At 38.7% G+C, this 27,480-nt stretch overlaps 3 protein-coding genes and 1 pseudogene across 4 annotated transcripts; 3 read left to right on the forward strand and 1 right to left on the reverse strand.

The window, feature by feature from the left end:
- Positions 1 to 7,492: 7,492 nt before the first annotated feature.
- LOC109073636 (TRAF-interacting protein with FHA domain-containing protein A-like) lies at positions 7,493 to 8,951 on the reverse strand. Its single transcript, XM_019089725.2, has 2 exons — positions 8,802 to 8,951; positions 7,493 to 8,617 (listed from the first exon to the last, which is right to left on the reverse strand). The coding sequence occupies exon 2, from the start codon at positions 8,555 to 8,557 to the stop codon at positions 7,976 to 7,978; it is 582 nt and encodes a 193-aa protein (XP_018945270.2). The 5' UTR covers positions 8,558 to 8,617; positions 8,802 to 8,951; the 3' UTR covers positions 7,493 to 7,975.
- Positions 8,952 to 13,589: 4,638 nt separating this feature from the next.
- On the forward strand, positions 13,590 to 16,556 carry LOC109055124 (RNA-binding protein 4.1-like). Of its 2 annotated transcripts, none has more exons than XM_042727323.1 (4): positions 13,590 to 13,657; positions 14,344 to 14,786; positions 14,878 to 15,529; positions 15,877 to 16,556. In XM_042727323.1, the coding sequence occupies exons 2-3, from the start codon at positions 14,378 to 14,380 to the stop codon at positions 15,498 to 15,500; spliced, it is 1,032 nt and encodes a 343-aa protein (XP_042583257.1). In that variant the 5' UTR covers positions 13,590 to 13,657; positions 14,344 to 14,377; the 3' UTR covers positions 15,501 to 15,529; positions 15,877 to 16,556. The 2 variants fall into 2 exon arrangements, with proteins under 2 accessions (XP_042583257.1, XP_042583258.1); XM_042727324.1 differs by lacking the exon at positions 13,590 to 13,657 and adding an exon at positions 13,742 to 13,760.
- A 1,549-nt stretch (positions 16,557 to 18,105) lies between these two features.
- Positions 18,106 to 22,404, forward strand: LOC109092908 (annotated as a pseudogene).
- A 227-nt stretch (positions 22,405 to 22,631) lies between these two features.
- LOC109085518 (RNA-binding protein 4.1-like) lies at positions 22,632 to 26,797 on the forward strand. Its single transcript, XM_042726819.1, has 4 exons — positions 22,632 to 22,712; positions 23,642 to 24,044; positions 25,056 to 25,922; positions 26,478 to 26,797. Exons 1-3 carry the CDS (start codon positions 22,632 to 22,634, stop codon positions 25,898 to 25,900), a joined length of 1,329 nt encoding a protein of 442 aa, XP_042582753.1. The 3' UTR covers positions 25,901 to 25,922; positions 26,478 to 26,797.
- Positions 26,798 to 27,480: the final 683 nt, after the last annotated feature.

The raw sequence follows: 27,480 nt of genomic DNA on the forward strand, positions 1-27,480 counted from the left end.
AAATTTTGGCGTTCTCTCGCAAAGATATTGGCGTTCCCTCGCAAAACTTTTGCATTCTCTCGCAAAATTATTTGCGTTCCCTCGCAAAACATTTGCGTTCTCTCGCAAAATTATTTGCGTTCTCTCGCAAAACTTTTGCGTTCCCTCGCAAAACGTTTGCGTTCTCTCGCAAAACCAGCTGAGTTCGGACAAACACTTCCTGTTTACTTTACAGCTTGTAGTGGTTTATACAGCTCCATAAGTTCACAATGGAGCGGTTCATAGAGTTTTGTTTTGAACTTGGAGAAATAGTCAGTGCATGCTTATTATGGCAGGGTTTTGGGACATACTAAAACGCTTAATGTAAAACACTGTGTGAGAGCCGTGGGAACGGAGCGAGGCCGGTGGAGCTTTGGGACATACTAAAAGGTTTAGTGTAAAGCGAAGGAGAACTGAAGGAGGGACTGATGACAGTGTTGGACGATAGAGGACCAAGTTCGGACTTTATTTTGTGTTTTGGTTCTGTTTGTGTGCGACAGTCGTCCACGAGTAGGGGCTGTCGCGGTCTTTTAGGTATATTTTATTATTAAAGTTTTGTTTGAATGTTCGCCGGTTCCCGCCTCATTCTTCCCGTGACTATAACGTTTGTTACACACTGGATGACTAAATTCAGTACACGGATTACACACCATATTATTAAAGTAGACAGACAAGCAGAATAGCCCAGAATTTGAACGTAACCTGGTAAAACTGCACTTTAAGCGTAGGCTATCCCTCATAGAAAGAAAGAGTTTTATTTTAAACTTGGACTCAAGTTCAAATAGGCTACAGTCAGCTTTGCCTATAGTTTAAGACATGGTTTTGGGACATTCTAAAACACTTAATGTGGATGTAGCTACTATAACAGTGGCATTGGAGGCCCAATTCGGTAAGGCCTAATAAATACTATTAATGCTAATAAACATTGTAATATTAATAACCTTAATAGCTATCAGTAAAGCAAATAGCCATAATACAACGTTTCTCCCACATTTAAAACCGTCAGGATATAGAAAGGATCCTTAAGGGAAGCTGGACAAAGACAGTATAGGCTAAAACCAAAATATGGTAAACAGTTTATTAATAAAATATAGCCTATTATGCACAGGAAAGCAGACAAGCCCAGAATAGCTAGAAACAAGCCAAAACCTAATGTAAAGCGAAACTGGGCTCACGTACAGCTCTCTTTCATCACAAATCCAAATGTTCCCATATTCGCAATGTATTTGAAGAAAAAATCATAATGAACAAAAATGTGCCGCACTGGAGTGGGCCGGGGCTCACGATACGGCACAGACATAATACAGATTATTTAAATTGATTGTGTAACGTTATATCTGTATTGGTGATTCTTTATTTTAATAATGAACAGGCCGCACTTGCAATGAATATATGCGCATGAGGCGCTAGCGCGATCAAATCGCTGAAACAAAAATACTCCGTCACTTAGGCTACAGTAGGGCATAATGCGATTTTGAATTCAGTTTGAAGATTCAATAATATAAAAGATTATTAGAAATGTTATAAAGCGAACACTGTTACGTTCTCATTTCGCTCTGGAACCTATACGAGAATGCAATTTTCCCTGAATATCCAGAATATTGCATATGTGAAATTGATTTTATATAGGCCTAACAGTTCAACAAAAAATGCAATATTAAGTGTACATTTTAAATTTTAAAAGAAGCCTACATTTTAAACACAATATTGTCTATATTGTATTTTACAACAAAATAATAGTTCCAAATGAGCCCCGGCCCACTCCAGTGCGGCACATTTTTGTTCATTATGATTTTTTTCTTCAAATACATTGCGAATATGGAAACATTTGGATTTGTGATGAAAGAGAGCTGTACGTGAGCCCAGTTTCGCTTTACATTAGGTTTTGGCTTGTTTCTAGCTATTCTGGGCTTGTCTGCTTTCCTTTGCATAATAGGCTATATTTTATTAATAAACTGTTTACCATATTTTGGTTTTAGCCTATATAGCCTACCTGTCTTTGTCCAGCTTCCCTTAAGGATCCTTTCTATATCCTGACGGTTTTAAATGTGGGAGAAACGTTGTATTATGGCTATTTGCTTTACTGATAGCTATTAAGGTTATTAATATTACAATGTTTATTAGCATTAATAGTATTTATTAGGCCTTACCGAATTGGGCCTCCAATGCCACTGTTATAGTAGCTACATCCACATTAAGTGTTTTAGAATGTCCCAAAACCATGTCTTAAACTATAGGCAAAGCTGACTGTAGCCTATTTGAACTTGAGTCCAAGTTTAAAATAAAACTCTTTCTTTCTATGAGGGATAGCCTACGCTTAAAGTGCAGTTTACCAGGTTACGTTCATATTCTGGTCTATTCTGCTTGTCTGTCTACTTTAATAATATGATGTGTAATCCGTGTACTGAATTTAGTCATCCAGTGTGTAACAAACGTTATAGTCACGGGAAGAATGAGGCGGGAACCGGCGAACATTCAAACAAAACTTTAATAATAAAATATACCTAAAAGACCGCGACAGCCCCTACTCGTGGACGACTGTCGCACACAAACAGAACCAAAACACAAAATAAAGTCCGAACTTGGTCCTCTATCGTCCAACACTGTCATCAGTCCCTCCTTCAGTTCTCCTTCGCGGGACTCGTTACCGGTGAATGGCGCAGGTGCTCCACCGGCCTCGCTCCGTTCCCACGGCTCTCACACAGTGTTTTACATTAAGCGTTTTAGTTTGTCCCAAAACCGTGCCGTAATAAGCATGCACTGACTATTTCTCCAAGTTCAAACAAAACTCTATGAACCGCTCCATTGTGAACTTATGGAGCTGTATAAACCACTACAAGCTGTAAAGTAAACGGGAAGTGTTTGTCCGAACTCAGCTGGTTTTTGCGATAGAACGCAAACGTTTTGCGAGGGAACGCAAAATTTTTGCGAGAGAACGCAAATAATTTTGCGAGAGAACGCAAATGTTTTGCGAGGGAACGCAAATAATTTTGCGAGAGAATGCAAAAGTTTTGCGAGGGAACGCAAATATCTTTGCGAGAGAACGCAAAAGTTTTGCGAGGGAACGCAAAGTTTCTCGAGGGAATGCAAAAGTTTTGCGAGAGAACGCAAAAAAATTAAAAATATATTTTTTCCTCCCACCCCAAATTTTTTCACTCACTCTGATTTTTTTCCACCACAATGAACCTTAAGGGGCTCCGTAGAAAACAACATACAGGAAGGAGAAGATAAAACGCATTTGAACGATCTGAGTGAAGCTGGGTAGAAATTGTGGCATTAAATAAAAGGTGATTTTTTCGATTGTTAAGATCCTTACAAATGATGGATTTGAATATAACTTTGTTGCTTGTGAAAATTATTTGATGTATTTTTTCATGTATGCATGATAGCAATGACAGAGCGCAGATGTACAAAAACTAGAGCATGTTACTAAGAAAAGTAAGAAAGTGTAATAGGCCTGCTTAAGGTATTTGTATTTGTGGATTTGCTGCTAGCTGCAGAGATGAGAATAAACATGATGATTAGAAAATGTTGTGTTTGTGTGTATGAGATAGAGAGCGATTAGTATTTGCATACCTATTTGTGATCCTAATGTGATAATGCCATTGTAAAAATTTAGTTGTGGTGATGTTATGGTAATTTTGTCAATGTCCCATTTCCCTCCTTTCAGATTTACACAAACACAATTTAGCTTGTAACCATAAATACAGCTGAGTGGATATTACTAACCCTTAACTGACAAACAAGTATTTATATTTGAAAGGAAGTTCTATGAGGGCTTTCATGGAAACAGTATTTAAAATGGGCATGAGCTGTGGACCTTATATTGTGAGTGGCTAAAATATGAAAATAGTACTCTAGTACACTAGAAATTTAGGAGTGCTTTTGTTCCAATAATTTACTGAATATAAGCTGGTACAGATGCCAGTGGAGGCTTTTAAAAGATATTTTATTTATAGATTGACCTTCAACTCTCTGAGCAGAAAATGACTGCTGATTGGTGGCCTGCTGTGTGCCTGATGGCAAATGGCATTTGAACTCAGGCTATGTGGTAAATGTAAGAAACTATTGCAAGAAACCAAAACCTGCCAACCTCAGAAAAAAAAGCTTCCCAGCAGAAAGAATTTTAGCTGTAAGTCTTTAAAATCAGCTTTACAACCAAAACTATTCAAGCTATTCAAGTGTAAATCCATAGGCCTAGTTTGTCTGTTTGGATTGTATTTGATCATGTCTTGACTCTTGTCATGAATCATGTAGATTAAAGTCAGTATTGTTCAATAATGTTTTTTTTATGCACCTACTTTTTCTTCTTCTGGGCTTATCAAAAGAAGCTTCTGCAAATATCTTATATTTGTTCAGTTGGCTTAGCTTTATTGACTTTTGAAATATAGACGTTGTCTGCAACTTCACACTTCAAATTCCTGTTTTTAATATTCAATAAAACACCAAAAGCATTTTCTCAATTGAATTTATTTCTTCACCTTTGCTCTTCTATGCTGAGGCGGAGATGAAAGAAAATACTCAGAAAGCACACATTTGAACAAAATGCATCCCTCATTTACAACAAATGATCTTTGTTCTGCTTTCTCTTCTTTTCCATTTTCATGAATGTGATTCTGTGTATAGTTAAACTCTCCTGAAATCCAAAGCAGACATAGAAAATACATGCCTTCTAGTTTGACTTTTGGTTTTGAAGAGCACTTCTCTTCATCCCCTTTGCTTTGTGCCCTACATTTAGCTTCTAGTCCATTTTGCATCCTCCATGGTAATATAGTTCACTATTTTCAAAGTACAATAGTTTATTGATGTATTTTAACATGTAACATACTTAAAAATAAGATCGAGTGCATTTCATATGAGTTCACTGGTCTATAATTTCAAACATTTCTCAGCAGTTTAAAACTGTGACTGTCCAAAAATCTTCTCACATCACTGTTTATTGATGACTGAAAAATGTGTTCTTTCTGACTTCCTGTCAATTCCACATTGTGCAATTCCACATAGTCCCGCATCTCATCACCATTTTATATTCCTTTAGTGTTTGTTCTTTGAAAGATTTGAATCACAATGACTCATGGTGACCTGTTGTTCTATATGTGTCTGTTGGAAAATCTCCACAAGCATGCACTCACCAAACCTCCCAGTAACTAGAGTTCATCAGAAGTCAGCAAATGCATCCAGTCTGTACAAGCAACTATGCAAACAACAATCTGAGTGTGATGATGCTGAGACATCTGTGTCAATCAATGTTGTTCAGTTATTCTTAGTGCAGCATTTAAAACATCACAATAACATATGGACGGTACAATATTAATACTTTATGATTTCTACATTGTAGATCCATTAAAAGTATTGAAATACAGAGCCATAAAATTACATACAATCTAATGCGGGAGGAACTTTTGCTTAACAAGCTTTGGCTGAAGTTAATATTATATTTTTATTAATAATAGGCTACATGAAGATATGTATCAAAACTATTAATACTGCCGGTCCTGGTGAGAGATACATCAGAGTTTCAATCTTGTCTCTTCACCACTGACATCATTTACTGTAAACTATCTGCTATCTGCCAAGTAACTTATGCTTATCAGTGCTGCTGTTGTTTATAACAAGGACCGGAGGTGAGTTTACAGAGTTTATAGTTAAAGTACAAAAGGATGGTGATCTTCTGGTGATTTTCAGTTCCTGGATCACCTTTCTTAAGATCCTTGAACTTACCAAAGAAATAAAATATCCATGGTGATAATAGTCCCGCTTGACATAATTCCGTTTGCCAAATGAGACATTGACAGCTGCTTGCTGGAGATCAGTAATGATCTTCAAGCAGAAAAAAATACGTTGAATGAAACTGTTGAAATTACAAACAAATATCCACTTTTCACTTGTAAACGACACAAACGCTAAGAAATTGTGAGGTACACGCACTTGGCCCAAGGAAGGTATGCAGTGATGGAAGGTTTCTTGCGTGTGCTGTATTTTCAGTGCGCAAAGTTATTTAATTTAGGTTAAACTCTAATCTGACTCCATTTTATTAGGCTATCTAATCTGACTCTGACTTTGATTATTCTAGTTGCTTCTTTACTTTATATTTCATTAGGAATCTATGTCGCTCAGGGTGTATCATGCCAGCCGATGTACGTGTACCCTATGCAAACTCGCCAGTCTGATCATTAGTCAGAGGTTATGACTAACTATTTAATAGGTCACCCATGCTTACCATTATTTAAATAGTGGTTCTGTTTAGCCCCCTACAGTCACCCATGTAACAAAACTTAGTTAAAGCTCAAACAATAATCAGAGGTTATGCTAGTACCATACCTAGCCCCCTATAGTTATATAACTACGTATAACTTCATTAAAGCTGAGACAATAATCAGCGGTTATGCTAGTATGAAATATGTTAATATTTCAATAGTATTTTTATCTAGCCCCCGATAGTTAAAATAACTATGTACAACTTGAATAAAACTCAAACAATAATCAGCTGTTATGCTAGTACTATTTGTCTAGCCCCTGATAGTTAATATAACTATGTAGGCTACAACTTAATTAACGCTGAGACAATAACCAAAGGGTTATTGAGGTTATTTCCCAGAGGTGGGGCAGTTGTGGCCTAATGGTTAGAGAGTTTGACTCCTAATCCTAAGGTTGTGGGTTTGAGTTTCGGGCCGGCAATACCATGACTGTGGTGCCCTTGACCAAGGCACCAAACCCCCAACTGCTCCCCGGGCGCCGCAGCATAAATGGCTGCCCACTGCTCCGTGTGTGTGTTCACTGCTGTGTGTGTGCCCTTTGGATGGGTTAAATGCAGAGCACGAATTCTGAGTATGGGTCACCATACTTGGCTGTATGTCAATTCACTTTACTTTTATGGTAGTACTATAAAGTATGCCCAAACCATGCTAGTGTTTTGTCAAATGGACAGAAGGGAAGGAAGTTTCTTGCACCTCCACTCCGTGGGGGTGTCTCGAAAATGGCCGGGTTAAGTTTGCATTGTCTGTTTCACAGGAGATCATAGTATCTGAGGTTCTCTCATCCTTACAAAATATACAGTATAGTCCTTATTTAAACAGCTCATGTTTACTCATTCATGATTCATAAAAAAGGTTAAAACAGGGGGTTTCAAACCTTTTGATGTCAAGGATGTGCACATTTTTGATGCCTTTTTGATGGACCCCTTTTCTAAAATACAAAGGCAGCCATATAGAAACTCATTTACAATGTGTGAGAAAAGTATTAAGTAACACATTCATCCACCCAGGCTGACCCAGTGTCTCGGGTTGCAGACAGGGAAAACCCCTAGACAGATGGCCAGTCCATCACAGAAAGAAAACACATTGTTCCTTAGCTTTTATATAGTCATTGTTCTGAAGCATATTATTCATTATTAAAATATTATCTGGGAAATATTATGTTGTATTAAACAGACCATGTACTTTGTTTTTTTGTACAACATAAACTTGAAAACAAACCTTTTCAAATAATGTTTACTTCATTATATTTTATATAATAAAAGTATATGAATAACCCTTCTATCCTAGCAATTTCACATTTTATCAAGTAACAGTCAATACAAAACAATACAATGCAATAAAAAATATTATAAAAACACTAAAAGCTAAAAGCACTTATGCAATGAACACATACAATAATGAAGAGAAGACACAAAGCACCTTTTAAGCAAGTGTTAGACAATAATTCCAATAAAATTCAGCAAAATACGTAATAAAATATCTCTACAAACGGAGGAACACAAAGACACAGTATAGGCAACACAACTGGTTCGGTGGCATTGCAGAAGAAATCATAACAGTGTTTGCAGCATAGATTTAGAACTCATTCTGTTACTTACAAGATGTGCTGACTGCTTTAATAACAGAGTGTCTGTAATAATAACTAAATGCTTATTCTGAATCCATGTCTGCTTTCTTGCAGAGTAATGTCCGAAAAATATCTATACTAAAACAACTGTCTCATCTGACTCCAGCGGCTCTTGGCTCACAGGTGATCCATTCTCAAAGTTTCTCCATGGCATGCCGGTATCTATAATAGGTGGTCTGCATAGCACATCTATGCCCACTTCCTGTGAAGGGGGTGCATTGCATGTTTCAAACAGGACCTCAAATTTATTCTCGGAATCTCCTGGTTCCTGCCAAATCAGCAGTTCATATCTCCCAAAGCGGCAGAGCACCTTATCATCAAGCTCAGCTCTTTCTAGGTATCTCAGTTCAGACCCACCGACCATGAGCTTGACCTTCTGGCTCAAGTTCTGGATCATGAAGCTCAAGAACGGGCTGCCAGCTTTCTTATACGCCTGAATGGAGAGCTGTTTTCTAGAGACAGAGGTGTCATTTAGGGCGAAGATGCAGGTCTGTCCATCACGGCCAAGCCTGAGTGGATCTTCAGCGTCCATTCTGTACTGCTGATTTAGGGGCAGGTTGCGGAAGAGTGGAAGGCTGGCTTGGTTAGGGTGGAAGAGATGGATATGAAGACAAGTAAGCAGTTCTTCAGTCTCGAGTTTGCTATTAGTATTCATTCTGTGAAAATATAGGGACGCAACTTCTGCGGGGTTGAGTTGACTTGTTTACACTTAAACCTAAGGAAAAACAATAAGAAACAACTGGTTAAGTGTTAGTACACTGAACAGATGTAGCTATGTTGCAGCAAAACGTATTATTAAAATGAGAATGCACAGATAGGCTACATGTACAAGTACAAGTATACACTTAGCCTACTATATAAGTGTTGTACCGGTTTATAAAAACTAAACAGTAGCTTACCTTCAGAAGCTGTTTGTGACGATCAGCAACGGACTGATGTTCTGAAGCAGAGATCGCTTTACTGTGATGAGCTCAACAAAGAAAGAGGGAATTACATCAGAAGCACTGGAATCCACCTCTTCCAACTCGGGACATGTGACTCTCAAAAACCCCAGAGTTGCGCAAACTGACTTCTGTGCTTTCGCTATTTGTTTATATTTTTATATTTCAAAAATATTATTTGTCCTATATTTGTCCTGGAGATGCCAGACACGCTTTATTCTCGTTTTGATGAAAAAAGAAAAACCCTTGCGTAGTTAAAACTTAAAGCACGCGCCAGTCTTTGTCTTGTGACATGACATCGTTTTAATAACCAGATAGAAAAGGTGCATAAACATGACTAAGAACACGTTTTATGATCAACATTTCCCAATGTCTTATCAGTCACTCCCCAAAAACATCCCGACAAAAACTGTAACCACAGGGAAATAGTGATGTCCGGTTCGCGAAGTGAATGAGAAATCAATTGCATGTCAGTTTCGTCATCATATAGCAAAATATTTTAACGTAATATAGGCTATCTTTCCGGGAAGCAGACTGAAACGTGTAAAAAATTAGAATGCGCATATATATTTCACATTTAGGCCTATCTTTGTTCAACTTTCAATGTGATCTGGAACAGCGTGCTTTGTCTAAAAATGTAAACTATAAAAGTAATACATACATTCTTATGAATCAAAGTTCAAACACTTAAGTGTAAACGGATATCAAATCTATACAGGCTAAACAATTAAACATTAGCCTATATATATTTTTGCTTAAAGGCAGATCTCAGTAATCTTGTGTGGTGCGTTACCGCAACCTACTGGTAGAATGAACCAGCTACCTCATGCTAAAAACATCTTTATATTGTGTTCTTATATATAGCCTATTCGCACATCTTTATTTCTGTGCAATTACATTTCAGCATTGTAGCTGTAGTAATAGTGATTTAAAAGCGCAAGTGACATGCAGACTTTGTTTTGTGGAAAACAAGCAGAAAGACTTGTCTGAGAGGCATGTGCAGGGGCGGAGCCAGTGACGAAAGCTTGGCCATCCCACTCAAAACTACAGTTTTTATCACTTTTTTTTCTTAACAAGAAATGCATTTATTGAGATGCGGAACCGCCGTGTGTATCTGTTTATGACCACATCAAAAGGGAGAATTTACACACGCGCGCTTCAGCTTCACCTCGGTGTCAGGCGGGAGTCAAACGACACGAGCGCGGAAAAGCTTCAGCAGCCAGATGAGCTTCAGTAGAACAACTGAGTCATTCTATATTTAGGGGTACATTTCCTGGCAGCCAAAAAGTCAGAAAATCAGTATTCTTGGGTTGAGTAATATATCCCCTTAATGTGCTAAATCAATTGTTTGGCAAGCTTAAGCTCTAATGACTTTTTAAATATGTTAATGAAAATTAACATTTGATACATTATTTTGTCAACTGTGTTAAGGAAAAATGTTGTGTCAAATGAAACATGAATGAAGTCCCACATGTTTGATTACACATTTTTATTCACCAGAGTTTTTGAGGTTATCTGTCTTAACTGATTTGAAAATATGAATTTGGGGCTTCATAATGGATGTACTGTCATGAAGGATGATACTTTTCTTCAACATAAAATCCACAGTATGCTGAATTTAGTGTTATTCACCATCCTTACAAGTCATCCATCTCTAGAGATATCCCCATCTTTTTTTCTGACAGATTAGTTCACATTTAAAATATTTATAACATAAAAAAACCACACATAACACAGTTGACAAAATAACACAGTTGACAGGTAAGAATAATCTTAGTATCCATAAAGCATTTTTAAACACACACACGCGCACACACACACACATTATAATACAATAATATAATTATTATTATTATTATTATTACAAAGGTAAATTAAGTTTTATACTGCAGCATGACAGTTCAAGTTGTAAGGACTTATACAATAACATCATAACACTTTATCAGTCACGACTAAGCAGAAATAGATATATGCCAAATCTATAATATTATATAGGTTTATGTCAATCATGAGGAATTCTGAATACTTTTTAACCCTTTGCAAATGTTAATAAAATATGTATATAATATTATGGATATGGAGTTCATACAAGTGTAGCCATGATTAGATCAGTTAAGTCAATCAACTGTTTTCCATGGTTTTAGGCAATTCCTATGTAATTTCTGTGTAATTACAATAGTTTGTTAATATTTATTTTTATCAACAACACTCAGTGGGAGCATAAATTGACACTGAATTTCCAACATTGTCAACCACCATGTTAATCCTTGTCAACTGTGTTACAGTTGATGGGTGCCTTGTGCAAACTGCTGACCTTGAAATAATTAGTACATGTCCTTGATTAACTTTTGTTTTTATATTCTTTCTCTACATATTTATAAAATATAACATATGATGCAAGTTCACCAGAATATGTTGATAACACAGTGACAGTCAGTTAATCCACTCTATGTGCAGACAATAATAAAGATAAAATATTGAAGAGGAGAAGTTATGACTTTCCACACTGTCTTCAAATGTCCCTCCAAAAAAGGAAAATTCATCACTTGATGTTGGACATGTGACCATTGCTGATTTATAGGGGGTTTTATAGGGAGTAACACAGTTGACACTGATTTCTCAGACATACACAAAATGGATGATTTAATGTAAATGCATGAGCAAAATATTTTTTTATACATCTTTCTCATAATTTAATGATTATTTTGGACAAATATTTATAAGAAATATAAACAGAAACATGTATTTTTAATTAATTTGTAGTGAAAAGTTATTGAAAAATTTGTAAAATTGATAATAGAGTCCATGGACATGACATGTACCCCTAATTACTCAATTGTGAACTTGATGAGATGTTGTTAGACTATATGTCAGTAAAAGTGAAGTCAAGTCAAGTCACCTTTATTTATATAGTGCTTTTAACAGTACAGATTGTGTCAAAGCACTTTACAGTATTAAATAGGAAAATAGTGTGTCAATAATGCAAAATGTCAATAGTAAACACTCAATTTTCAGTTAAAGGCAGTTAATCATTGAATTCAGTGATGTCATCATCCAGCTCAGTTCAGTTTAAATAGTATCTGTGCAATAAAGTTGACGATATCACTGGATATTAAAGGGATACTCCACTCCAAAATGAAAATTTTGTCATTAATCACTTACCCCCATGTCTTTCCAAACCTGTAAATGCTTTGTTCGTCTTCAGAACACAATTTAAGATATTTTGGATGAATTATTGCTAATTATTAGCTAATTATGCTAATATTAGAATAGATGCCATTCTTTTAACGATGTAGCAAGTACATTGTGTGTTATTGGAAGTGTTCCCAGTTCCGGTTGTCCTTATTAATGCAGCCTTAAAATCCTTAATGGATTTGAATATTAGAAATGTGTTAGTGTGTTATGTGTAAGCATAAAACACACTTTCCTGTCCCATCAGCTGGTTTACTGTGCTCACGGCACACACTCTTCAACAGTACGCAAATATGTGGCGCACACTCTATTAACTTCCTCATAAATAAACCCCCCCCAGGAAACTATGATCATACATACCTAGTCATCAGCTAGGTCATGAAGTTACCAAAAAGGCAATTAAAGCTGCAAAAACTGTGCATGTAACCACAGCATACAATAACATATATTAAATGCATGTACTAAAATATATTCTGTAATTCAAGATCACATCATAAGGCACAAGCTGATATGTATTTTTTTAATTTGTTATTTAATGCACAAATAACTGTGAGCACAGTGCACTTATACTAGAAAATATGCGAAAAATGAAACCATTTAAATGCATAAAATAACTCATTTTAAAATCTGGCATTTATGTCTACTGTTGACTTCCGGCCTTTTCCCACATTTTTTATCACTATCTGCTTATGTCTACTGTTGGTATGCAATGTTGGAGAGCAAGCATTTGGGAGTTTTGAGAAGCTGAATGAGCAATAAAGCTATAGTGAGCCCCTTTATTAAAATACCTGGAGGTGAGGAATAATACAAAAATTGTCATATTCACTCAGTATTACTTGATCTAATTCACAAATATCTCAATTACAGTTAAGTAGGAATTAATTGTACTCAGTTGTGTTTTAGGCACTAAAACAGTCCAGTACATTAGAGTCAAACACATTTTTATACTGAAATAATGAAGATTTCTGTGCCACCCCAGACTGGTTACTGGCCCCTCCCTGGCCACCCCTGGCTCCACCAGATAAGGTGGTGTTGTTTGGTAGACTTGTATCTCCAGCAGAATAAAGTTTCTTGTTGTTGGCAGCTAAAAGAATTTTGAGATTTTATTGTTATTTCTGTTTTCATTAGAATTCCCGAACTCTCCTTTCTTCCTACCAAAACATAATCTTGATTCTTCACTGTTAGATGTGTTGATAAATGTTTACCCAAGAAGCTGATTCTACATTCCAATAACGCTATACATTTCGATGCATTTCTTTTTCATTATTGATTTAGTTTCTGCTGCTATGCAATATTTTAAATGTCGATTTTTATCCCTTGCAGTAGCTACTATCTGCTTCCACATTCCAAAAAAATCACAGTAAATTCACTCTTCATCCATTCAGAACAGTTTCTTTATTATTATTATTATTATTATTATTTAACGCCAATGTATAAAAATATAAATACAAAAAATATTCAGAACAGTTTCTTTTTAACTTTCACAATCCTAACATGTCAAGTTCCACGTGATCCATATTCTTGTATTTGATCGGTTATTCAACCTTGTGGGCGGGACTGAGGAAGTATATTATTGAATGACCCACCCTGACCCTCTTCCTCGTTGTGTTGAGAAACAGGCGGTGAGTATTGTTTTTTAGTACTTTGACCTTTACAACGCCCGTACTAAAACAAAGGTTTAGCACGCTACATTAAAACATTTTTGATATAAGCAGCTTTCGTATGGTACGTAAGAACTCTGTTGCTCGGCTACATGTAAAAGTAGTACATACGTCGTGTTTATCTCGGCGCGCAACGGCTACTAAGCTAACGTTGCTAGCTTATTCAAACCTAGCAACAGAAAACTGTTTTCTCTCAAGGCGCGATGAGTTCGTGAATCGACGATTACTTGCTGTATTTTTGGTCTCGTGATTTAACGAACATAAACACTAAAGAATACGCGGTGAATAAACTGAATCTTTGTGGAGGTTTTATGGTGCGCTACAATTGAGTAACCACACGGTGCCGTGGCGTATATAAGAACGTGTGAGGAGAAGTCTTGCTTTCTTGTTACGAAACTTTGTGTTCTGCTTCACGTAATTACGTTTTATTTTGTCGTATTTGCGTTTATGTAGGGGAAAATAAAATGTAAAGTATTTGCATGGACTAGTTTGACTTGATTGGCTTTCTCCGGAAGTTCACAGTGTAAGCTTTCGTTTTCAGTTTAGCGCCAGGCGTGGTTTCTGTTGTCATTCTTAAAGCCATTACAATGACCATGATAAATTGTTTTGCATTGATGGCAAACTCATTGTAGTGTATCTCGTCACAGTGTGTTTCAGGCTCTGCATAACACATTCGCAAAGATGGTGAAGATCTTCATCGGGAACCTGCCTCCACAGGCAGAGGCAGAAGAAATAAAGTCTCTGTTTACTCAATACGGAACGGTCACCGAGTGTGCCATTATCAAGAACTTTGCCTTCGTCCACATGGATGATCGCAAAAGTGCGACAAAGGCAATCCGAAACCTTCATTTATACAAGCTGCATGGAACGGCCATCAACGTCGAAGCGAGTCGGGGCAAAAACCAGGGCCCCGTGAAGCTTCATGTTGCCAATGTGGAGAAAGGATCAGATGATGAGCTCAGAGCGCTGTTTGAAGAGTACGGCACAGTTGCCGAATGCGCAATCGTTAAGAACTTTGCCTTCGTACACATGAGCAATTCCGATGAGGCCATGGATGCCATCAAGGGGCTGGACAATGCTGAATTCCAAGGTAAAAAAAAAATCCAGTCTTGTTACTCCCTTACGTATCCTTTTGCATGTTTATCACATTTGCTAATATGAACTGTTTTCCCCACTTGCAGGCAAAAGAATTCATGTGCAGATTTCAAAGAGTCGACCAAGAAATGAGGAGGAAGACTATGGCCCCCCAGACAGTGGATACTGGCCACCCCGTTTCCCTGGTGACCGCCCTGAGCCCCCTGGCTATCCTAGGGGTCGCTTCGGCTATCCCCCTGGTCCCCCTCCTCCACCACCACCCATGCCCCCCAGACGCCCCCCATACCCAGAGCGTGCAGCGCCGGCATACGAGCGCGAACGCGGAGTGGTCGACTATTACGAGAAGTACCGCGCTCGCCCTTACGGCGCCGCCTCATATGAGGACCGGCGTCCGGGTGCCATCCCCCCTCCCCCTCCGCCCCCGTCATCCGGCATTATGAGAGAGCGATTGGCTGGCAACGGCCTCGACCCCTATGAGCGACGCCCCCTTCCACCCCCGCCATCCTCGTACTATGCACGAGACCGCAGTCCCATCAGACGTGCTCCTCCTCCCCCTCAGGCACCCGCCGGGAATGGTTACTCATTCGAGCGATCTCGTCTGTCCCCTCTCTCCATGTCTCGGACCCCGATGTACAGCATGCCTCGGCCCAGAGACCCCTATGCTGACAGGGGGGCACCGCCTCCACCACCTCCGCGCTACTCGTATTAAAGTGCACCACTGCGCTTTTGTAATCCAAGGTGAGAATAGGTCCCGCAAGCCAAATAATATAGAACCCAGAATGTACGTACTTGCGCTGTTCTGCGTGTGTAATTGATGCGCAAGTAGCAGCAACGTTAACTTTGTATCAAAGTGCCTGGGTCGTAAATTTTTAATGGCCTTATGGTCTTTTAAAAAAGCACTGCTCGAGGAACGCTGAACTTCGTATCGAAGTGTTTAGATGGTAAATTCTGCTGGTAAATTAAACTTTCACTTCGCATCAATCAAACAGAATTCATACAAATCTTTATTTTAATTTAGCTTGTCGATTCAGTAATCCCAGATGGCACTGCAGCCGTTTGACTCATGTGGTTTGCTCTCTTTCCAGGTGTAAATTATTCAACAAGATCGTCGTCGTTGTCTCCAGGTGCACGTGCCGCGATACGTCTTTGTCTGCCAGAGCGCGTTTCGTTCGCCTGCGCACCATAGTGGAAGAGTTCTGTTGCGGACTGCACATTCTATAAAACTACCGCTTTTACACGCTTAAAATCGTCCTCATGCTAAATTGTCAACTCTGCTTTATTTTATTTTTGGCTTTGTTTTTATTGTTTAACATTTGATAGGTGAGAGAGGCACTAAGCCAGAGCATGTCAGTTAGGTTAACTTGGTGGTTTGGTAAAGACTATGAAAGGAGCGCATATAAAAATTCTTATTTCAAATATCTCTTCAATGTATCTCACTGTACATTTTTACCTTTAAAATCTGGAATGAGCTTATCGTTTGTTATTAAACTACGCTATTCCATAACTTTGATTTTGAACCCAAAATTCATTTGTGTAAAGCTATTTTTCTCTCTCTCTTATTTTTCCCCCCTCTAAGCTATTTGTTATAGTGCGGCATGCAAGTAAGAAAACAATCTCCGCAGCAATAAAACCTTTCCGTTTTACTGGCTTTAATGAAATTGTGCTGTAGTTTGGATTTTAATTGCAGAGTATCGAAGTTAAAGGACTTTGTATCATTTTCTTTCATAGGAACACTTGGAAGTTTTAATAAAAAGACTGGAACTTGGTCCGTCGTTTTGCTTTTCCTGCTAACTCAACATGCCTAAATAGGCATAAAAGTAACTATATATCCTAGACATGTATTCAAATTAAAACCCAAAACATCATGCTTCCTAGAGGAGTATAATGGAGAATGGAACTGCTTCTGCGGCGAAATGAAAGCGATTATAACATCACTTCGTCTTCAAGGCTATTCTTTTGCCCTAAGCCATTGGCGTCTCAATATTCTACAAATAATCCTATCATCCTGATTCATTAAGTGGATAGACTTCCCAATGTTTTCTTAAACAATCAGTGGTCCTTTTTAAGTTTGATTATGCCAGGTAAGTCACTTGATGTATTTAGTTTCTTTACCACTCAGCATGCCTTTCACTACTTGATTGTTTCAAGGTATAGTGTTAGTACACACTGCATATGTGTCTCAATGAAATGTATTTGGGTCCAAATGTTTTCCTCATGCAAGTGGTGATATACTTTAGGATGAACTCATGCCTGAGGGTAAGTTTTAGGTTAACTTATGCACCCCCCCCCCCAGTTCTGTTTTTTTTTTTTTTTTTGTTAACAATAAATTGTGTAGTTATGGCTGTTCGTTAACTTGTTGGACACCAAATGCATGTGCCTCTTCTGGCAATGATCTCAGCATAAAGTTTTATTTTCCATTTAAGGTGAATGCACTTTCAATAAACCAATAAAACATTCCCCCCCTGCCCAAACTATGTCTTGGTTGTTTTTTTTTAAGAATATGCCAGCTGTGTATAAATGTGTATGCATGTATACAAGTAAAATGTTTAATACAAATGTGTGTATATATATTTACAAAGTTTATGTTTTTATAATGTGTGTGTGTGTATATATATGTGTGTGTGTGTATAACATTAAAAAAAACGCATTTACATTGCTTAATCTTTATAATAGAGGGTTAAACTGCCAAATTGCAGTAAATGTAAGGTAGTCTACTTTTACATTTAAAGCAACTAAGCAATTTTAACACCTACTGTATCACTTATTTAAATTAAAAAAACAAAAAATTGTAACATTGTTATCGAGCGATTTCTCAATTTTTCCATTTTGTGAGGACGAACAGAATCAGCAATAACTTAAATTGTAAAAACAAAGGAAGAGGTTAAAATTAAAGGGTATCACAGACATAAGTTAAATTAATTTAACAGAAATTTCGTTCTTAGGGCTTTTTGATTTGGAAGGGAAAAAAAAGTAAACATTTAAAGGGTGTTTTAAAAAGGAGCAAAATTATGTTTTGAGTTACTCCATTTGGTTTGATGAATGTAAGGAGTTTCCCTAACAGCAATATCCATAGATTGTGTTCTGTTTTAATAAGGCAAAAAGATAAAAGCTAATTGAATGTTTCGTTATGTACGGTGTTTGTACTGTTCATCAGTACGTATTTTGTAGTAAATAAATAATTACAGTATTAAGTTGTACCTCAATAATAATGATTGGACGTTAATTTTTATCTTATTTAAAATATGCTAATGATTTAAACACTGTCTGAGTGACCAGTGAATGCGTGTTGGGTTTTTTGTTTATTCGTGGACCGGAAGTGCTGTCGGTGACGGCGGGCGACTCCATTTTAGGCTTCATTCATCTTCGCAGTCCGTGATATTACGTGCTCGCTACGGTAAGGCAATGATGTTCCCGCATAACTCTCTTTATTACTTCACATGAGTGATACTGTTTAGATTTTACACGAAGGTAACGCAGCCTGTCGTAGTACTGTAATATAAAAGCGTGTTTCTTAATAAGGCGACGTTTACCTCGGGTAACTTTATGCAGTCGTGCTAACTTAGCTTAGCATTACACAGTCGAAACAATTGGCCTACAGCTTTAAAAACTCCACCGACGCTCATCGGTCGTACTTAATGGTGTTTCGGGCATTAAAAAATACACACTTGAATGATGACAAATAAAACTTAAGGGAATGAATACATTGGGTGTGGTGGTCACGCGGACCCGTGGCCTATCCGCGCGAGATAAGTTAGTTCATCTGCGCCATAAAGTCCAAGAACTGAACCTGGTCGACTACTCAGCGCACTTCAATCCGATCAGTGAGTGTCACACACAGCATATTTAATGCTGAGTTGTGCGTAAATCATTCAAAATCGAAACTAAAACCTCTGATAGGATTACGATGTCTATGGTGTTGTAAGCCAAACACAGCAGTAATGTAGGGAATCATCTGTTGATATAACGTGCATTTCGCAACTATGCTCCCTCTGTCCAGGAAAAAAACGGCAATAAAGATGGTTAAGATCTTTGTTGGCAACATATCCTCGAGCACGACCGCGGAAGATCTGCGCTCTCTTTTTTCTGAATACGGCAAAGTAAAAGAGTGCGACGTCCTGAAAAATTATGGCTTTGTGCACATGGAAGGTAAGCAGGAGGCCGAGGAGGCTATCCGCAAGCTCCACCATCACGAGCTGAACGGTCAAGCCATCAATGTGGAGATGAGCAAGGGGAAGCCCAGGGGCTCCACCAAACTGCATGTGAGCAACATCAGCAGTGGCTGCACCAATCAGGAGCTCCGGGCCAAGTTTGAGGAGTATGGCCCTGTGGTTGAGTGTGACATAGTGAAGGACTATGCCTTTGTTCACATGGAGCGAATGGAGGATGCCATGGAGGCCATCAGTGGGCTGGAGAACACGAACTTCCAAGGTGAATTAACCTCGAAACGACGAAATCCAGGGTTACCCAGGGTTGCATTTTACTCCTTAGATTTTTTTTATATATATATATATAGAATGGGAAGAATGTTCTACTCCTTTTTCAGTTCTTTGTAATTGCTTTGTAAATTCTAGATAATTGGCAGTAGACAGATATATTAATATTTAAAGGATAGTTCATCCAAAAAATGTGTTGCTCCAAAACTCACAAGATTTTCGTTTATCTTGGAAACACAAATTCAGTTTTACATATCATTAGTCATATCCAAAGCGACTTACAAGTGATGATAATAGAAGCAATCAAACAAAAGAGCAATGGTATGCAAGAGGTATGACAAGTCTCTGTTAGCCTACGCAGTACACGTGCCAAGGTGTGTGTGTGTGTGTATATATATATATATATATATATATATATATATATATATACATATACACACATATATATATATATATTATATATATACATACATACACACACACATATATATAGATATATATATATATATATATATATATATATATATATATATATATACACACACACACAAGTAAGATAGAATAGAAAAAGAATCAAGAAGGTTGGTGTTAGAGGCCCTTTTTAATATTATTTTATTAAATAATTTTTTGAATCTTATTAAATTTTAATAATACTTTAGAGATATCTGCCCCTCCATTGAAAGTTCAAGTAACCAAAACTTTGCTGATTCAAAAAAAGTTGATGATAAACATTGTAAGCGCACATACATAGATCACATTTAAAATGGTTAACTGGCTTGTAGCGGAGGAACGGATATCTCTGAGGTTTCTTTAAAAATATCCTAATTTGTGTTTCGACGATGAACAGAAGTTTTATGGGTTTCGAACGACATGACTGCAAGTGAACAATGGCAGAATTGAAAATTTTGGGCAACCTGACCCTTTAAGTGCTCTGTGGCTTTCATGATGCAATAATTATATTTTTAAAATGACGTTTACGTGAGCGGAAGAAAGTTTTACATTGTCTTGCGTGTGTTCTCTTCCTCCCACAAGGCAAGCTGATCAAAGTACAAACTGTCCACAAGTCGCCTCCGTACAGCGCCCGGCATGGGAGACCAAACTGGCTGTTACATCTGCGGAGAACCGGGCCATTGGTCCAAAGATTGCGGACGTGGGCAAAATGGTAGTTATGGCGGAGGCATGGGGGGATTTCCCGGCGGGAGAGGCCCCCCAAGGAGCGCTCCGAGTTACGGCATGGGCGGCCCTGGAGGTCTTCATAGTAGAGGTTACCCAGCAGGGCCGCTCCCCCCTCCTCGCATGAGCCGGCGTCCCAGCTACGGCGAGTACGGCGCGGATGCTCGAGAACGGTACCCAAGCAGGCCACCGAGCGCCTATCCCGAGAGGTCGTCCGCATATGAGCGAGAACGCTACGGAAGCATTGACTATTACGAGAAGTATCGGGCTCGTCCGGCTGGCTCTAGCTTCTTCGAGAATAGCAGGCCTCTCTCTATTCCCCCTCCTCCTCCTCCCCCACCTCCCTCTTCTTCTTCTTTCTCAAGGATGCGGTTGGCTCCTCCCAGCCTCGATCCCTATGAGCGACGCCCTCTGGCGCCTCCGCCTCCCACGGCATCGGCGTACTTCTCGCGGGACCGTAGCCCAATCAGACGTGTGGGCGCCGGTTCGGAAGGATACTCGTACGAGCGCTCGCGACTTTCCCCGGTCTCAAGGAGCTCATCGACTTACACCGTGCCGCGGGCCAGAGAGAGCTACACCGAGCGGGTTCGATACGCATACTAAGCCCACACACATGCTAAGGTGAGCGATAGCGGGTCGTTAACTTTGATGACTCAAAGATGAGATGTCAGCGTGATCTGTTCTAAAGCGTAAGCCGTTTCGAGTACAGTAGTAAGCGGAGCCGCTTTGCTCGGGTTAAAAAGTACAAAAGTCAGAAGGTAATGCCTGTCAAATGTTTCATCTCAGAATTTTTTCTTTTTTTTTCTTTTAGGTGTTGTCAAGTGAAGAGACTTCCCCTCCACCTATATTGACTTTGCCTCAATCAGATGCTTCATCAGATTTCAAAGATGCAGGATTGGATAGGCACATTGATCACAATGCTTATTAGATCTGCGTGTTAATGTTTTACCCATAATGCACAAACTGCTGTTCAATTTCCCTTTCCAATGGAGACATCTGTGTATGATTGCAAGAAGTGGTTGTGATTTTGGTTTTTGCTTTGCTTTTCGCTTACATCCAGAGGTAAGGTGGGGTGGCTAATGTCAGTGCAATTTTAACTATTAACTGCAATTAAAACAGACACTTTGTGAGATTTTGAATTGTATTTTTGTCTCTAATTTCCCCCAGTCAAGTTGTGATCCACTATTATTTACTCTTTTAAATGTTCCAAGACTTTTATGGAGCTGTTGGGTTGGCTTGCCACTTAATTTCTTTGATTTAAGTTCTGTGAGGACAATCTGGTTGTGTTTCTTCTGGCCATAATAATGCCAGCGTTTTGTTTTAAAGGGGAGAGTGGCAATCTGTAATTAATACTGTGGCAGCAAAAAGTTCTATGGGAAAACAAACTCTAAAATTCAACATTCCAACATTCTTTTTATTATTTGCTACAGGAGATTGGTATATACAAACTCGTCAGATTTGAATTGTACTTGTTGAATTGTGTTGTATCTAACTGGTATGTTCAACAGGATGGTCAACTTGTTTCTATTACCAATGTTTGTGAGTTTTTGTGATCTGGAAGCTTGGATGTGAATTTTGAGCTTGTTTTGATTGTTTACCCCCTCTAACTGATGTGTTAGTCCTTAAAATATGATTTGATATACAACCTAAATAGTTGGGCAGCTTTCGGTGGGATGCAAACTGTTTTCTGTTCTGTACACCCCAATGACTGTTTATGGCTGGAGATTTTTACATTGTAAGAAGATTCACCTTGATGGAAAGGTGGACCGTACAAGTGAGTGAATTGGACATTTGCATTAGATGTGCTGATCAACTCTCACTCAGGGCTTTATTCACCTTTTGAGACCGCTAGCGTTTACCGGCGATTCTTCTTTATGGGTGCCTTGGGAAGCTCTGTGAGAATGTTTATAAATTTGATTTTCTGTAGTTTGTATATTTCCTACAGAAGTCAGGAGTGTGTTTTATGAATTATCTTTTGTAATAAACCAGTATTTTGGTGACAAAAAATATCTATCTGTCTTTAATAATAGAATCCTCTGTTTATGCATGATTATCAATCATATAAATGGATCTTGTGAATTGCTTTTGGTACTTTAATGCTTTATTACGTAACAGGTCATTACATGATCTATCTGGCCACGTGGTGCTTTGAAATCACCGAAAACTCCAGTTGCAAGCTATAACAGCAGCATTGAGATTGGAGAAAATGAAAGGGGATGGGCAGTGTTAACACCATGCAACGCTATTCTCGCTTTCTGCGACGCAAGAGTGACGCCATTTCATCTCGCACCGGCTCCTGCAAGCATCGAGAGAAGGTATGGAAACATCCTTTGTGCTGGATCACAACAGCCCAGTCTTCTCTCGACTGAACGTATAATCTCTAATCTTGCATTTCCTATATTTTGTCGTGATGTTTCATTCGTTCACCACAGTGTTTCTGCCCGTATTCTCGGTTAGCTAGCTGTTGCAGGGCTACTGTAAGCTAACTTGATCATTATAATATATGGAGTATGAATCATTTGGCTTCTTTAGTTATTGATACGACGCTTATCTAGTTGTATCGATTTTCCAGATGTTGAGGTGTCGCTGGCTCGCGGCTCATAAATCAATGCATAGCAAGTGTAGCTTTTTTTGTCCATTGTCCTCTACTGATGATGGGAAGCCCGCCTTGTTTCGAGAGTCGATTCTTTCGAACGATTCAGTTTCTCTAACATTCCGATGTTGCAGGATTGTACGTGCTCTGAGATGTTTAAATTAAGTTTTTTAGTTTTTTTCTTTTCGTGCCAATGTGCATCCTGTCTGCCCTAAATAGTATTGAATGATACTCGCATAGAACTTAGGATGGATAGTATGCACATAGGGACGCAGGCATTCAGTTAGCTTTATTTTTGGCTTATCTTGTTACTTTTTGCCCCCCAAAAAATCAAAAGTTGAGTCATTTAAAGGTTCGATTCAAGAGAAGACGTTTAAAAAGAGACATTACTGTCGTGCTGTTTTGCGATAAGAATACACACGTTTATAAAGTTTCCCTTCATATGTATTTCATATGTTTTATTGTCTGATATAAGCAGGAGGATATTTTTTGTATATGTATTGTATCATTAAAGACTGCCTTTGATCTGGCATCATGGAATTAAATGTAGCTTACCTGTCTTTTTAGACATATGCTGCAGTGTCGTAATGTTATGTTTTTTTCTCGCAACAGGGCCTGAACGTTGACTTCACATTACTAAAATGGTAAAAAATCTTTGTTGGGAACCTTTCGCCGAACACTACGGCTGAGGAGATCCGCTCCCTTTTCTCTCAGTATGGCAAAATATCTGAGTGTGACATTGTGAAAAACTTTGGCTTTGTGCACATGGATGACAAAGCAGAGGCAGATGAAGCCATTCGAAATCTTCACCATTACATGCTGAATGGTTTGGCCATGAATGTGGAGATGAGCAAAGGGAAGCCCAAGACCTCTACCAAACTTCACGTCGGGAACATCAGCAGTAGCTGCACCAACCAAGAACTCAGGGCCGCGTTTGAGGAGTATGGTCCTGTGGTGGAGTGTGACATAGTGAAAGACTATGCATTTGTTCACATGGAGCGAGTGGAAGATGCTATGGAGGCCACCAGTGGCTTGGACAACACAGCCTTTCAAGGTGAACCAGTACGGTCCTTTTAGCTCAATTTTATCTTGTGTTTGTTCCAAAAGTGAGTCTCATTACAGGTTGGTAAGTAGAAAAATTGGTAAGTGACAAGATTGTGCAATTCGATTTTTACTGTTGGTTTATTATATGGAGGTCAATAGAGAGGATGTCCACTAAGATGATCAGTTCTTCATTGAAATTATTTTCATCCTAAAAAAGCGAGGGAAATCGTTGCAAGTTATTTTCTCAAAGGGAGAATGTTAATGTTAAAGATACACTTCAAGTCAACATGAAATCAAAATGACCATATTTGCTTGAACAACATATTTTATGCACAAAATATTAACACCATATTAGTTACTGATCTTTTTTGATCAGTGCTGTGCTGTGTGCGTTTTTAAAAATGTTACATTCATCTTGGGAAAAAAAAAAAAGTACAACAACCTTTATTTGTTACTTAAATGCAACAAATAAATATGCTGTACAAAATACAAAACACTGTTTTATAGTAGCATAGTAATTATTCAAAGTCTATTGGCAACTCTGAGATCTTCTGTATTATAAGGAAGACTTCATTTTTCTTATTCAAGCCATATACTTATTCAATTTATCGATTTGTCTTTCAAACTGTTATAAAGTTCTGATCCTAAATGCATGCAATCATAGCGTACAAAAAATTATTTTAGTTGTGTTTTGTTAAGTGTTTCTAAGAAATTTAGTAGAATGTATAACAACTGCCTTTTATCAATTATCAGCCATAACATTTTTTTTTAATCCTGTTTCGCTCTGAAATGCGTCAGATTACAGAAGTAAGTGGGTTGCGAACAGTGTTGAACTCTGACATTTTATAATTATAAATTAACTCTATTAGTGGAAATTTCTGGCCGTGTTTTTGTCGATAACTGTGTTGAAACGTAGCGTGAACTCTTAAGTTTATAGCTGCTTTGACCTTCTGAACGTTTGATCCGTGTGCATGCTAAAAAATAAAATAGAAATATCATGGCAAATTCTTTCTTTTCCTTGGCAAACTGATGAGCGTGAAGCTTTCGACTAGCCGCCTGCGTACCGCGCCGGGAATGGGAGAGAGAGCGGGTTGTTATCGGTGCGGGCAGGAAGGCCACTGGTCCAAAGAATGCCCAATTGACCAGAACGGCTCCTACAGAGAGGGCCCTGGCTCGGCAGGATATGGGTCCCTCAGGTTCGGTGAGGGTGGCGAATGTGGTGGCCGGGGGTTTCATCGCGGCGACTACAGTGGCGAGCCGGCCTTCGGTGGCAACTTTTCACATGGCTTCTCCAGGGGAGCAGCGTACGGCGTCCCAGGGTATGGAAGGGGCGCGGGGTTTGAGAGCGCAGTGAGTTACGGTATGCCAGCGGGCTACAGCATTGGCGCGGATAATAGCATGGTCCCCACGTACGGCAGTGAGGCTGCGTATGGGAGCAGTGGCGTGGCCTATGGCGGTGCGATGCCTGCGTACCCAATACGGCGACCACCCTATGAGGAAAGAGATCCGTACGGGGTGGTGGACTTCTACGAGAAATATCGGGCACGTCCGTACGGAGCAAGTTATTTTGAAGATAGACGCGCGGTTCCACCTCCTGTCCCTCCTCCCCCATCCTCCTCGGCGGTCGTGAGAGAGCGCCTGTCCTCCTCTAACCATGACCCATATGAGCACCATCCCCTTCCCCATCCTCCGGCTCCCACCTCTTCATACTATGTCCGTGAGCGGAGCCCGATCCGGCGAGCTCCCCTAGAGGCGGAGGGATACGCGTATGAGCGGTCGCGCCTCTCTCCTGTCTCTTCGCTTTCCAGGAGCTCTGCGTATGACGTAACGCGGGATCCATATGCCGCTATGCGCTATGCTTACTAGCCTAATACCTGTGCGCACTCAGGTGAGATCTTTTTAGGATAACAAAGAGTTAGAGCTAAGTTTGATCAAACGGAAAGCAGTTTTAGGGGGATTTATTGTTAAAGGGATATTGTTTCCTCTTCAATAACTGAAAATTCTGGCATCATTTGCTCAACCTCAACTTCTTTTGTGGTTTTTATAGCAAAAAGGGTCATACAGGTTTGGAACAACAAGAAGGGTGAGTAAATGATGACCGAATTTTCATTTTTGGGTGAACTATGCCTTTAAAATTCTGTCTTTCATATGGCAGTGAAGTATTGTGAACAATGTTTGATTTACTATCATTGATGACCTGCAAATTTTGCAAGGTCCTGCCTAACATATGCTCAATATACTCTCCTGGATATTTTAGTTACACATCCAATATAGATTGACATTGTTATTTTTAGCAAGATTTGTCAAATTGAAGCACTTGGTAATTTCCTATTACCTAAAAAAATGTCATCACAATTCATGTTGTCTGTTTTGGCCGCATGGAAGTCCACAAAAGACAACTGAATGACTGATATGATTTTATGATATTCTTTTCTTTTTGCAGGTGTTTCTTGGTTGCTCATGGATCATTTTAGAGGTTGTGATACATCCTGTTTTGCCTGGGCCAAGGACAGTACAGATGCCCCATTTCCTGGCACTAAACTCCTTTTGTCGTCTTAACAAACTTGATGTAGCTGTTTTTTTTTATTTGATGTGTAAATATATTCTTCTCGTTAATAAAAGTTAAAACAAAATCTCTTCTTTTTCTGTGTAAATCATAGCAATTGTATTTGTATTGCAGTTGCTCTGGATGTACATTATGGAAAATGGTGGAAAATTGAATCTTCATTTGTTTTTCTCAATGAAAACTTTTGCGCAATAACATTTTTTTTCCTCTTACTTCACTAACTATGGCAAGGAGAACTCTTGGCAGCATACATGCACAATATTTCACTTGTTTTTCCTAACCTTTTCTTACCATCTGTTGACCCCGTTTCCTGTGGTTCAGCACTATCAGCACATCTGAGTTAATGCTAACCATTCCCTCATTTCCTCTTCTAGTTTTATACAATTCTGAATCAGTTTAAACCAAATTAAAGTGACAAAATGCTTCATAATATCTTTTTAGCTTTTCTGTTTCTAAAATTGTGCAAAGTCGTACCATAATAACAGCATAGTCTTTTGGTTTCACAGGAATAAAAAAAAAAAAAAAAAGCAGACCATGTTCATTAAGCAACTGACTCATGGTAAATATTCCATTGTCATACCATGACTGATCAAAAATAGATTATTTTATTTTTTTATATACAAGATATCTCTATTATTCCACAGAAAATACTGATGCAGTGTGAAACTGTGCTTATAGACTAATTGCCAAGGCAGCGGTGTCTGCTTATGAAAACTCGAAAAATTACATTTTGAAAGAAAATTAATACCACCTAAACAATTCAATATAAAATTGGGGAATATGGGCCACACAGTGTTTTTATTTTTAATGTACTCAATTATCCATTTTATCTTAAATACCTCATTGAGGTCTGTAAAATTTAACACTTCAAGGCCCCCAA

This window comes from Cyprinus carpio, chromosome B7 (assembly GCF_018340385.1).
Source record: "Cyprinus carpio isolate SPL01 chromosome B7, ASM1834038v1, whole genome shotgun sequence".
Classification (NCBI taxonomy): domain Eukaryota; kingdom Metazoa; phylum Chordata; class Actinopteri; order Cypriniformes; family Cyprinidae; genus Cyprinus; species Cyprinus carpio.